The sequence below is a fragment of the Solea solea genome, chromosome 7 (assembly GCF_958295425.1).
Source record: "Solea solea chromosome 7, fSolSol10.1, whole genome shotgun sequence".
NCBI classification, from domain to species: Eukaryota; Metazoa; Chordata; class Actinopteri; order Pleuronectiformes; family Soleidae; genus Solea; species Solea solea.
In genome coordinates, this window is record NC_081140.1 from 9,310,131 (window position 1) to 9,324,151 (window position 14,021).

The 14,021-nt window shown below is 39.1% G+C and overlaps 1 protein-coding gene across 3 annotated transcripts; it reads left to right on the forward strand.

The window, feature by feature from the left end:
- Window positions 1-1,621: 1,621 nt before the first annotated feature.
- On the forward strand, window positions 1,622-10,184 carry tsku (tsukushi small leucine rich proteoglycan homolog (Xenopus laevis)). 3 transcript variants are annotated; one of them, XM_058634671.1, is made up of 3 exons: window positions 1,622-1,913; window positions 7,180-7,494; window positions 7,870-10,184. In XM_058634671.1, the coding sequence occupies exons 2-3, from the start codon at window positions 7,186-7,188 to the stop codon at window positions 8,608-8,610; spliced, it is 1,050 nt and encodes a 349-aa protein (XP_058490654.1). In that variant the 5' UTR covers window positions 1,622-1,913; window positions 7,180-7,185; the 3' UTR covers window positions 8,611-10,184. The 3 variants fall into 3 exon arrangements, with proteins under 3 accessions (XP_058490654.1, XP_058490656.1, XP_058490653.1); XM_058634673.1 differs by lacking the exon at window positions 1,622-1,913 and adding an exon at window positions 2,013-2,109; XM_058634670.1 differs by lacking the exon at window positions 1,622-1,913 and adding an exon at window positions 4,925-6,266.
- The last annotated feature ends 3,837 nt before the right edge of the window (window positions 10,185-14,021 follow it).

Sequence of the window (14,021 nt, forward strand, 5' to 3'; positions counted from 1 at the left end):
CGTAGGCAGAAGCTCATTTTAGTGGTTAATGTTTGGACTAAGATTTATATTGTGGTTGGATTAAGGTTAGAGTTAAGCATATTTTACTGGTTTTGGAAAAGGTAAGGGATAATGCTTTGGTTAGACTGTCCAAATAAATACATGTCAAGGCCGTGCCCTCAGAAAAGAATAGCTGTGCAAACTTCTGTGTGTGTGTGCAAAAATAAAAGCCTACAGCAATTACACCCTTTTTAAAACTGCACCCTCAGTTTGTGTGGACTCTTGAGTGTGTGTGTGTTATATTGTATGGGTGTGTGCTGTGGTGCTGTCATGCTCTGATGGAGTAAACAATGGCATAGAGTGCCGATGAAGAGTGGAGGCCCCTCAGCATTGTGTGAGCAGCAATAGATATTCACTATAATTCATCACACTTGAGTTTCCGTCACTTCTCCTTCCTGAAGACTTGCTCTGTCACTCTGTTTCTTTGGCCAGTTTTGTGTCAGACACTTTTCCATATTCTCCTTGTATCTAACCCTGTAATCACATGACACATTTTGTGAAATCACTGTGTTGTGTCTGTTTCTGCAGGATCCCGCAGGCAGCAACAGGAAAACCTCAGGGTTTCCGTTCATTTTATTTTGTTCTTTATCTGATTCATCAACATGTAAACTTGGGGCCAAATGAAACAAACCGCCGCCTTGTTACGCAACAATATGCTTTGGTGTGGGCATGTTCCAGGCGTCTCCACTGGAGTGCGCACTTGAGAAAGTAGACCGAGCCCGGAAGTCAAGCGTGTGAGCCTTTAAAAATAAAAGTCAAGAGCGCAAGGTTAGGTTTTATTGTTGTAAAAAGGTCTAAAATAAAGTGCGAAACAAACTGTTGGTGTTAGAGGAACTAAAATGAGTCATAAAGATTGGATGTGTTTATTATTATATATTTGCATTAATAGCGTAACATATACATTACAAATAATACACAGAATAACACACCAATAACCCTCCTGGCGTTTTCTTTCCAGGCTTTCTCCACACAAGTCAACAATTTATGGGAATCAAACGTAATCACCAATTACACTCAAGACGAACAACAGCTTTGTCACAGCATTTCTGTCATCTTTGATATTTTTGATACAGATACAGAAAACAATATTGATCCCTGAAGGGCAATTAAGTTTCTACTGTCAAACGACCATGCACACAATATTCATGCAAGATAAATCAGGAGTGTCAGAGGAAAACAGGGTAAGGAATCTTCTAATGTATAGGTGGTGTTATGTATTATAAATATTCCAATGAGCTAAACTTATACATGTCTTGAATAAATCTTTGTGTCACAGCGACATGTTTTTTTTGTCATGACATCGTGGAATAAACAAGGGTTATCCTTGTAACATTAATGTCCACTCCAGGCTTAACAATCATGCTACTGTTGAAGTGTTTTTATCTGAAAAAACAACAACAAAACATTTTAATACTGCATATTCAAGATATTTAGAAATAATTACGGTCATTGGTAACTGAAGCAACTTCTGCACAGGACTGTATTTCGTATCTATTTCGATTATATGTGTTGCAAATATCTGCAACAAAATAAGAGTCTTCATTTTTTTTATTGGTGTTTTATTTTGAAATTTCCTGACCGTAAGTGCTTTTAATTTGTAAGACGGCGGGCTTGACCGTGGGTAAAACGAGCCTTCGGCCGACAGTCAGGAGTTTATGGGATGGGAACAGACGAGTGTGACCCAGAGTTTCCAGGTGTTGGCAGTTTGTTGCGGTGGAGTAGAGACACTACGGGATCTGCGGGGCTCATGTAGCCCAGCAGCACACTTCAACCACCGGGACTGAGCAGCGCTGCGGGGGTCTGGAAAAAAACATGGGAGCGGTGAAGTGAAAAACGGCCCAAAAGTGCACTCTGTGTTGAAGAACGGTTCCAAAGTAAGTTACTCTCTTACATTCAAACAACACCCTGAACACAGACGGACAAGGGGAAGTCACCAAAGTGTGACACTTTTCAGTCGTTTACTTCTTTTTTTTAAAAGAGTTGGTCAGCGGCTGCTCGCTGGAAGCGGGATGATTTCGGACAGAGGAGGACTGCTGTGGACAGATCAGGTTTCACTTTCCACTTTTTCCGGTGCGTTTAAGAAAACGCCCCTGGTGTCCAGACTGAAACTGACCACAGTGTGTGTGTGTGTGTGTGTGTGTGTTGTGTGTTGTTAGACACAGAGAGAAACACAAACAAACGAATGTTCCTGTGACTGATGCGCGCACAGAAGCATAAATGTGACATGTGGAGCTGTGATTGACAGCTGGAAGTGGGCGGAGTTAATGTTGATTGTATCATCATGGCTGCGCCACATGTTGTACTTACTGGCTGTGTGTGAATGCTTGTATTTTCACCTGAAAAAGGCCACACTCTCTCTCTCTCTGCTGTGGTTTGCCACGTACAGCTGCTGGAAATTTGATCTGCACTGGTGCCCATGCAGCGACTCTAAAACCCGCCCCTTCTCCTGTTGTCTACCAGGCACCATGACACGATGGTTCCCTTCTGTAGCAAGGCAGAGAAAACAGATGGTCAGGTTTTATATTAAGCAGGAAAGACTGAAAAAATAATTCATTAAAAAGCCATCTAAGAACTCATTGAATGCTATGGCTAGATCACAGGGGTATTACTAACATTAGAGAAACTTTTCATTTGGGGACACACTTTTAAAGATGGCAAACCACACTGTGACTCAATTCACAATATAAAAATAGTTTTCATCTTCATTTCTTAGAGATATACTGTACATCCTTTCTTCATCTTGTGCAAGTTCACACGTCTGAAAAATCTGAACGACCCCTCTTTATTGTCTGGTTTCTTTTCTCCTGTATGATCTGTAGTTCTTGGATAAAATAAGACATTTTGATTTAATTTCCATTGCAAAATGATTATGTATAACTTTGCTTGGTTTGGTGAGTTAAAGAAAAGAGGATCTTACATTTCAATGGAACAATGTAATCACTCTTAGACTACTGGATGTAAACCTTGTAGTGCAATTGAGGACAAAATATGTGATGTCAGTGCGACTCACCTTCAGATCACTGTGACTCTTTCTAGTAAAGCTCTTGTTTGTGTTAGGCAGCAGGGCCGTGGAATACAAGGGTCGCAGAAATGCATAAGGCGAGCTACCTTGTGATAAAGAAAGAGGGAAAAATAGGATAATCTATAATTAAAATAATAGTTGCAGCTCTAAATATTATTACATCTGTCAGTAGAGGTGTCATTAGCTCAGTGCTGCAGAATAGCTCTAGTGTACTAACACTGCTATTACTGTTATTGTGTGTTGTATCTGTTGGAGGTAAAGCTAACAGTTAGTGCTTTATATACAGCACACTACTAAATAAACTGATAATAGAGTTGAAACTAGAACCTCAGAGTAAAAAAAAAGGACTGATTAGAGACCGTCTGCACAGCTGATATCCTCTGAGCTGTGGCTATTTCATTTTTTGAGTAGGGTTTTGCCTCAAATATCTCTCTTTTGTGAGCAATAAAAGTGTTGTTTTAGTCTTGTTTTTTTGACACATTAAATCATTCACTGGTTAAAATTTTGTGATAACACAGAGAGATTTGGCAGATGTCCATGATTGAGTTCCAAACCAAATATTCATGTTGACTAAAGATGTGTCGTCAAATAACTCTGTTGAGCTTCATCACGTAACAATCGAAGAACCTGAGATTTTACTGCGACATGAACGAAGCTGAGAATCCTTCACATACATTTTAGTGAGTAAAAGGTTTCTGCTATTGTGTGCCTGTCTGAGCAAAAAAAAAAAAGCTTATATTTGTTTTATATTGTTGTTTTGTTATGTTTAATTCTCCTGTTTCGTAACTTAAAGAAGAGGGCCTAAAACTGGGCCCTGTGGGTCGAAACAGATCAAGATCTCATCGTCCACCGTTTCAAATGCAGCAATTAAATCTAAAAGCACAATAAAGTAGCAGTAGCTATAAAAGATATTAAGTATCTTCCCAAGGACTTTAGATATTAGAGCCAGTTTGGACATAGGCCTATAATTGGCAAGAACTGTAATGAAATGTAAATGCAACAGTACATATTTGGCATTTTAGAGAAAGCAGAACTTCCCTTGCTGTTTTAGCGCAATTGTTTGTGCATATTGAATGAATGTTACGTGCTGAGTTGTAACGTCTCATGTGGCTGTAATACTCAGAAACTCTGGGCTGTGTCTTTAGCACGTACACTGCTGTGTCATATCTGAGCGGCTTTACCATGACTGTTCATTTTTACCTATTACACAACTCTTAATCTCTGTTCACTTGAATGTTTCTTGGTCTTTGTGTACGTACAGTAGTTATATAAGTGCTGTTCAGCTGTCATCACCCATGATATACACGGACCATGCAAAAGCTGAAAAGCAGGTTTATATGAAAGGCTTTACATTTGAGTGTACACTGCTTTTGTGTCTTTTGTTTTATATATTTTATTCACAAAATTACAGATACAGTACTATCGTGGTATCATCAGAGCACATGGATGTATCACTATCAGAGTTAAAAGTAATTTCTTAATGTGTTTTTGTCCAAGTGTGCACATTTTATTTGACAGAATTTTAAGATGAGCATAAGTATTGTAAGTAGGGCTGCACAATATTGTGAAAACATGACAACATCCACTCTCTGGTCACTAAATTGCGTAAAAATACCAGTAGATCAGATGTTTTTGAAATACTCTGACCAGTCTGTTTAAAGTACAACAGACTATCTTGACCATACATGTTGAGCGTAGATAAATTCAAAAGTACCTTTTTCAAGTGCTGTAGGAAGGTACGGTGTTCCTCTTTTGTTTGTGTAGTAAGTTGTTCTCTCTAAACATGAAACTCATGCTTTGGTTTGTTTGCTTCTCTGGCTGCTGTGCCGACGCTCGATAAAGCAAGGCCCTTACCTTGGTAAATAAATAAACATGGCTGCCGATCTTGATTGGAGAGTGGGGGGTTGCTGTGCTGCTTTCCCAGAACTGGAAGGTGTCAAAAAGCCTCTGAAAGTGAGAAGGTGCCAGGGTGCAATTTCACAGGCCCTTGTCAATTGAGGAATTGCTGTCTTCTGTGTTTTTTTGCTGACGGAAATGTGGTTTAATAACAACGTGGCGGACGTTACTTGATTGACGAGCTAACACTGTTCCGAGCATCAACTGAGTATCGCACCAATACCGATTCTCATCCCTGTTGTTGAACGTGTATGTAGAAATTTAATTGGCCTGTGGGGATGAAGGGTTTTCTGCATCTAAATCTAAAAATAATAAAATAAATGTTGCATTATGCACAAAATAGCTCTCCTTGTGTTTTATATATTTTTAAGTGGGTTTTTTAATATGTCATCTTTAAAAAAGTGGGTAAGTGGTTTGGGAAACTTTGTCATGATAAAATGTAAATGAATAGTCTTTATTTGGACTGATGGTTTGATAAGCTGGGATCAAACTCGTTCTTGAGTTCCAAACCAAGTGTCCTCCACTCTGGTGTAAAGACACAGCTCTGGATTTTAATTGGTCTTCTATGCATTCAATGTGGTTTCCTCAGTTGTTTTTTTATTTAATGTTCTTATTTTCTTTGTCAGGCTGCAAAGTTGTAAGTATTTAAGTTAGTTTTTATTTATACCAGCATCAACAAGATTGAAAACTAAAATGGTGAAAGGTTTATTGCACATTATGTAAAGAGAGGGGTTGAAACATATTTTGTTGATTAAATTGTCAAACCCACTGTTCTGAGGTGAACAGCTCTGTTTAAATAGATCATTAGGCAGTGCAATCACACTGTAAACGTTGACTACCTCTTAGATAAGATGTGACTAATAACCCTTAGCCATGTTAGATATAACAGCCATAATATGAGTGTAACCTACCTGCACACCATAAAAGACTAAGTCTGAATCAAAAGCAAATATTAGGAGAAAAAAAAGAAATCAGAGAAACATTTTGTTGCACTGTTTGTGAGTTGTGAATGTATGTTTGGTGCTGAATTGTAACCTCTCATGTTGGCTGTTAAATGCTAAATCCCTTGCTTGTGTCTCTCTCTCTCACACACACACACACACACACACACACACACGCACACACACACTGCCAGTCGTGTCAGGGCAACTTTGCAGTGACTGTGCATTTTTACCTCTTACACAACTCTTCACCTCTGTCCACTTTCAATTTGAGTATTTGAGTGTTTGTGTGTGCACGCATTGCTTAAGACCTGTGCAGCGCTCACTCATTCATGACATACAGGGACTTAGCGAAAGCTGAAAAACAGGTATGAAAGGTTTTATATAACTTTATTATTGCATTTATGAATTTATGTTTTTAACAATGTGCAGCCTTTTATGCATTTTATCTTTATTTATTCACTGAATTCCAGATACAATGCTCTTGTGGTATCATCAGAGTTAACCGTTGCTTGTGCTAAGTGTTCAGTTAATTTTACAGAATTTCATATTGAGCAGAAATATTCTAAGTAGGGCTTCGCAATATTAGGTAAACACATGATTTTCGTTAGGGTTACTGAATATTGCAATGAAAATGCGACTTATGATGAAAAAACAACAAAATCAAACATCTTCATGCCCTCTTTAAAGCATTGTCTGCTTCTCTGTAAACCTCCATTACTACCTGGATTGTGGAAATAAATTATTCTAATTTGCAAAACAACAATATTTTAAATTAATCTGGACTGTCTTTTAGTAATCGTTTAATTACTTCGAATTCTAATTTCTCTGGTTACCAAGTAACAGGGTATAAGGATCTTGCAGTATGGTTAAATTGTAAAATTGAGAAGATAAACATTTATAGTAAGCTCCTGGTCAAAAACAAGCACAGTAAACAATCTACATTTATCACAGTTGTCACAAGTTGTCTTTGTTGACATGTATATTGTGATTATGATACATTTAGGATAAATTGCAGTCCATATTTCAGGGTCTTGATCCAGAAATGTTTTATTTTTTTGGTAATAGTAGCAAAGAAATGTTCAAGAAATTAAATGAAGTTATACCCACGAAGAAACCAAGAGTGTAAACACTGAAAGAGCTTCTCAAGTTGCAAAAACAAAACATAAAATAATTTCTTTATAAAAGGTAACAGATACTTTAAATATGCTGTTTGAACAAGGATGGCTTCTCTAATTTAGTTGCAAAACATTTTTAACTAATTTGTTTTTTTCTCCCCAGGACACAATGGTAATCCTCCTGTGTTTCGCCTTTTCACTGCTGCTGGCAGTTGTCCAGTCTAACTCCATCAAGAACTGCCACCCTGGTTGCCACTGTGAGGTGGAAAGCTTTGGTCTGTTTGACAGCTTCAGCCTGACCAGAGTGGACTGTCGAGGACTGGGACCAAGCACCACCATGCCAATCCTCATCCCCTTGGACACTGCCCAACTAGACCTGTCCTCCAATGCCATGGGTCCACTCACTGACACCATGTTGGCTGGTCCAGGCTACACTACCCTTGTTGGCTTAGACCTAAGCAACAACCAAATAACAAAGGTCAGTGCTTCACAGTCGTCATCTACAAACTGTAAAATGTCGCAATGCTATTTTTCTTCAAAAACTACAAACAAAAAATTCATTTAAAAGTCAAATCTGTGATTTGTTAAATGTATTTGGGCCTTTATTTAACAGACACAAGGACAAAGTAAACATTTTCAGTGTTTCCACTGACAAATTTGAAAGTATTTGTCAGAGTTAAGTGCTTAAGTCAGATATTGTTTCTTAATTGTAAAGTAATATAATTAAGGTGCACACCCAATTGTGGGTTTGACTTGCAAGTGTACATGTGGCATAGCAATGTCCTAATTATGTCAACTAAAGGCTTTCTTCATTTTATATTTCTAAATCTCTTCCTTGCTTTCTTATTTTCAGATGAGCCCCAATGCTTTGTCCAAGCTGCGCTACTTGGAGACTCTGGATCTGAGCCACAACAAGCTGGAGAGCCTCCCTCCGAGCTGCTTCTCTGGTCTCCCTCTGGTTGAAGTCGACCTCAGCCACAACAGCTTCCAGGAGTTTGACTTGGAGGTGTTTTCTACTAAAGTCAACAGTGAGCCTGTCAGCGTGGATCTGTCTCATAATAACCTTGTGTCAGTCTCCATGAATTTACGTGGTCGAGTGTCACACATTCAAACCTTAACTCTGTCGGCAAACCGGTTGTCGAGTGTACCGCATCTGCCAGGACTTCCACTGAGGTACCTCAGTCTGGATGGTAACCCTATCGTAGAGATTAAGGAGGGAGCCTTTGCTCCACTCAAAGATCTGGTTTATTTGTCCATCAGCAGCCTCCACGAGCTTCAAGAAATTAAGCCTTTCAGCTTCAGAGATCTCGGGAACCTCCAAGTTCTGGATCTCTCCAACAACCACAAGCTGAAAGCTCTGGACCCGGCTGTTTTCAGCGGCCTGAACTCCCTGCAAGAGCTGAATTTGTCAAACTCTGGTGTGGTGTCCTTGCCAAATAACATGCTGACCCACTTGCCCAGTATAAAAAGTATCACACTGGGGCGAAATATCCACTGCTGGAAGACCCAGAAACAGGGGCAGTTCCACAGGCAGCTGGGTCAGGTCGAACACAACCAAGTTCTTAACTGTAATGCAGAAGGCATTGTGTTGTAAGACCTCACGTTGACCACTTTTTTTTTTTTTTTTAAATATTAATGCCAGAGCTGTGCCTTATGTGCTTTGATATGCAGACACCTCAGAATATGTCTTAAAGGTTTACGGGGCCATACAAAGGAGCACGAGAATCCACAAACGTGTTTGTGTATCATATCTGCTTTTTTTCCATCTGAAGTCTGAAAGCGCTATATTTGGAAAACAGGTCCCAGAGTGACAAAATCTTAAAATGCCATCCTTGCATATTCGTGTATACAGCTAAAACACAACGTTTGGGGCAATGATTATGACATAGCACCAACTCTGTCTAACTCATAACTATGCGAGACGCTGCATCGTCTTTGTCGTCGCTGTCCTCTTCAACTGTGTTTAGAGCTTGTACAGAGTGTGTGAGCTTCATGCCTTCTCTGATTTTCGGGGTATTTCTGTGGCAGCATCAGAGCGCCACATTGGGGCCTGGCACATATACTACAGCATTTAGCGTGTCTTGGTGGGCTTCATGTGTATATGTAAGACATTTTTTTAAAACAATGCCGTGATTAAGCAAAACCTTTTTAAGAGATTGTATAGGGAAAGTTCTGTTTTTATCGCTTCATGACTCAAGTACCACTGTGTCCTAATGCTGTACTGAAAAACACACTGTCTAAATGTACAGAACTCTACATAGAACCATTCTCTCACACCTTAATATACAGTACAATGTTAACTGGTGGTAAAACGTTCATAAATCCAAAACTTTAAGGATTCTATTTAAAGTGGGTCCATATCAAGCATCTTTGCACTTAATTCAATTACAACTGCATTTCATTAAGTAATGCACTCGCACATTAACAGAATATCATCCAGCATAATACATTACATATACATGTTTTTTTGACCACTAAGAATTTTTCATTTGACCTTGAATGTGAGAATTTATCATAGGAAATATATGTGTAATGCACATAGCTTTTGCTTGAACGTTCAATGAGAAGTTTGATATGCTTTGACTTAGCTTTGCACAAATAAGACATAAAGCAGCGTCAAACGGCGGCCTGAGCTCCACCTGAAGAGTTCAGCTTTGGTAATGGAAGCTGCCAGATTCCAGTCTTTATGATAAGCTAACTGGTTGTATCAATCTTCTGATTTAACGCTTGGTAAAATAAAAATTCAGCACACCAGCCAAAATGATTTTATTATTACTTGAATTTATATGGACAATATCTCAACAATAGAACACTAAGTTTGGTGTGCAGCCTTTGCAAATTATGCACGTACATCCTTTCCATGTGGTGCCTGCTGACGTGTTACCCTCGTGTCCCTGACATGACACAAACTTTCCTGAACAAATTGTGTTCATTTTAATTTGAACATCTGCCAAACCAGTTGTTAAACAGTCGTTGACAACGTTTATTCAATGGTTTATGAAGTAAGACTGCATGTTTGGGGTCACCTGGTTAATTGAAAGCCTGTTGAGCGCAGTCTTGGTGTGGGAGTTTATATTTGTATGTATTGTATGTATCTATAATGTATATAACTTTTATATATACTATATGAATCACATGTGTAATAAATAAATATTCTTACGACCTCTGCTTGAATGTCTACAGTTTCATTATCAGGATGATGCGGCGTTATGTACAGAACGAATGGTGCTTTTGTTGTCCTTGAGGCACTCTTTATCCTCCATACTTCGTGTGTTTGAGTGGCGCTGCCTGACCTCCATATGGTCTTCAGCCTCTGATTACCTGCATCTGATGGTTGTCTTCAAGGCCCTCCTCTCGCTCCCTCAAACCGCAGCCAGGATCAGGGGCATTGGCTTTAGCCCCCACTCCCTTCATTTAAGTTAACATTGAAAGATTATTTCTAACAATAAAGATTATTGTACTGATTTTGCTTTCTCTGAGCCAGAAATCAGCAGTTCAGCACACATCAGTATTTTTCCTATGCGTATGTGCAAGTTTCTGAGTATTCAGTGTTTTCTTAGTCATTTGTGGTCTTGAATGGTCCTCAATCAATGCTAAAGTGGGCGGACACAACAGCAACAAAACAGGGCTAGTCAGAGAGAGAAAGAGAGCATAAAAGAGGTACAAAGAGCTGGGTGTCAGTCACCACTGCTCACAGCTCTCTCTCTCTCTCTCTCTCTCCCTCGCTCTCTCTCTCTCTCTCTCTCTCTGTGTGTGTGTGTGTGTGTCACACATTGCATCAGAGTGGGACTGTTCCTCTTACATCCTGGAAATTGAGAATAAACCATAGTTATTTTTACTATATTCAACTCAAGTAAAAGTACCACTATTTTGCTAATATTTTACTTAAGTACAAGTACAGGTCTAAAAATGTAGCTTGTTCAGAATGTACTCGGAGTAAAAGTTACTTTTTTAAGTTAGGTTTTTTCTTGTGTCGTACAAGCACAACATATTAAATGTTTTGGCAAACATTAATTAAAGTGCTGACAAAATAAAACAACAGTCAAAATGGTTCAAAGGTCACAATGTCACTCACTCAGGGACCTTAGTTTGTGCCAATTCACCTGTCCTCATCATTCACTGCCAAAGTGCATTTATTTATTTTTTTAAATTTAGGCCAACATTTTATTATTACTCATTACTTTCCAACTCTGTATTTAAGTTTATTTATGCCTGTGTTTGTGTGAGTGAGACTCTGTTCTCTTCATATTGATGGGAGTCTGCCTGAGAGCCATGAGAGTGGATTGACCCCATTGGAGTAAAACACTTCCAGATGTTTGTGTCCTCCTGTCCATCTCCTGAAGGCTTGGCATGTTGAAACTTAAGTAACTAAAAACATTCATCAGAGAGACTGTGCTGGCTGTTTCCAGGGCGCAGTGGTGGGTACACTTACTTAAACACTGTGAAACGGGAATATAACGTTCAGTTAGCTCTCACTGCTTCTCTGTCCACGACATGCACACATGGGACCACACAAGTCAGCAAAAACAGCCTTGATACCTAGATGATGAGAAATGAAGTTCTGCCGAGAGAGAAATCACACACTGTTTGAGAGAGCACTTGTTTTTTATGATCTTTCGCAGCGAGTGAAGGTAAAAATGTCTCTGACAGAACAGGAGTTCATTAAGATCTTGACAGAAATGCTGACATTTCTGTTTGATGCTGATAAAACAAATCTCCATGAACTCACTTAGTGGTACGCTGACATTTGATATGAGTGCGGTTTGCCCGGCTGTTGACACTACAGAGGTTCAAGTTCAAGAGTTGCAAACACATCAATTTCAAATTCACTGACACTGCAATCATTAAATGTTTTATTTCCTTCTCGTTTTTGATCTCATGGTCATCACAAAGTCTGCAGTCCTTTCAGTCAGAGAAGTGAGAGTAAACCTTTTCCAGGTTGGACTCCAATGTGGAGTTGGAACTGGTTCTTTCAGAGTAAATGCTCTCATGCACTGTAATTGCTTGTTTATCCAAGTCTGAACATGATTCAACAAGACCCATTTCTCATGTCACCTTTTATTGAAATAAAATCTACCTGTTTTTCATGTTCCTTTGTTGCTTTGGTAGAGATTAGTTCCAGTGTGCTGTTTGCATTGAGGTGGTGCTCAATGCAAACAGTGAGGAAACAGTGAAGAAAATGAAGAAAACACAAGGTAATCGCTCGCTTCTCTGCTGTGGTCTTTGCTCTGACATGCAATTACTTTAAACCACAGAGAAGCTTTGAACTGCTTATAATGAATTGAGGCAAGCAGGACCAGGGTGTCTTTATTAAGTGCTCGCTTCTCACTTGCACATAATTGTAACTTGACCTTCGCGCACAGATCCTCCAGAGGATCAAGCTATCCAAGCAACTAATTTACTTTACCGTAACAATGGGGCCATACTTGTCTAAAAGCTGTGAGCTTTTTACTTTGCAGTGGCTGTGAAACCCAAGGAGCAAGATTCTAAATCTTTTTTAAAGAACATCAACAATAGGACTGCATGTATATAACACCTTTTATGCAAAATTGCAGTATAGATTGCTAAATAAAGAGTAACACAAAAGCCAGACATTCCCTGTAACAGCTGTTGAGGTTTGTGCAACTGCATGGCATTTTCTGTACATTGTGAAAGATGCAAAGTCCAAATAACATGCTGACCCACTTGCCGAGTATTATATAATATATATACAATGGGCTTCAAGAAAACATAACATGTTTACACAGTTAAAGCTGTAGTGCGTAACTTTTGAATCATCAAATGACTAATCATTTAGTAAGGATGCTAAAAATGTATTGTAATGATTTTTTTTTCTCTTCTATTTCTATTTCATGGATCCATTTCTATTATTTTATGTAAGACCACATAAAATATACCTTAAAAACACCAATCTCAGTGTTTCTTTGTGTTTAACCCTTCTGTTACCAATCCCATCCTCACAGGCAGGATTTGGCATGCATATGTCTCATTACCGTAACTCCTATCGGTTATGATATCTGGAATATTAAAAAACTATGGACTGGCGATCTGTCCAGGGTGTGACCCCACCTTTTGCCCTATGTCAGCTGAGATTAGCACAGCATGGCCCTCATGTGGAGTATAAAGCGGTAGAAGACGGATGGATGGATACCGGAAAGCAGAGGAATAGAGCTTTGTGCCTATATGCTTGTCATTATGGTAGCCTTCTGCGGAACGACTGTCCAAGATTCACCAGCGTGTCACGTGTTTGTGACGTCACAACTGTTAAATAACTGCCAGATATTGAAAGTGAAAGTTATCTTGGAAGAAGGAGCAGAATCACTCACTGATTGATTTATTTGACAATTCTACAGCCATAAAATCAAAAATAAACCCAGGCCTGATTATCATGATGGTCGTAAGGGGTTTAAAGTATAGTTGAGTTGAAGCCCTTTGTTAAGATTGAACAGAGATAACTTGTTACTGAAAGTTTCAGTCACTTTTATGACACGTCTGTGGCTCATATATGTCTCATTTATCGATGTTTATGGGCCAACTCAAAAAAAAGAGCTGACTTACTCCACATTCCAGCAAATTTGCAGGAAGAAACAGCAGAGTCTGTGCCTTTTCTCAGAGGCTCTGGCAGCTTTATCAGCACTAACTTCAGATGTTTTCTGCTCCACCTAGGGAAATGGAAGAACAGCACCAGGCAGACAAAAGAGCTAATTTATTGAGCGTATTCATCAGCACCATTAAAGAACAAGTCCTGTATCTGACCTATATGGAAGTGGTGCATGACTTTTTTGTTTTCTTTTAATATACAGTTCATTACAGTTGTGTTTAATGTAAGAGAAAAAGAGTGTCATGGTGTTTCATGAACCTTGTGAGCCAGTTGTCATGGCTCATGTAATCGGTGCAGTGAAGCAGTAGTTGGAATGTTGCATCACCTCCTCTCACAGTGGTCTGAAGAGGGAGTTTCCCAAAGGAAAAGGAATATATCCTGATTCTGTTCCCTACTGTGTCATT

What these genes read in the sequence shown, in the direction of transcription:
- tsku (XM_058634670.1), top strand. Translation starts at nt 6,231, where the DNA reads ATGACATACAGGGACTTAGCGAAAGCTGAAAAACAG. An exon ending in TAGCGAAAGCTGAAAAACAG is followed by an intron (nt 6,267 to 7,179) that starts GTATGAAAGGTT and finishes TTTTCTCCCCAG; the next exon opens with GACACAATGGTAATCCTCCT. An exon ending in GCAACAACCAAATAACAAAG is followed by an intron (nt 7,495 to 7,869) that starts GTCAGTGCTTCA and finishes TCTTATTTTCAG; the next exon opens with ATGAGCCCCAATGCTTTGTC.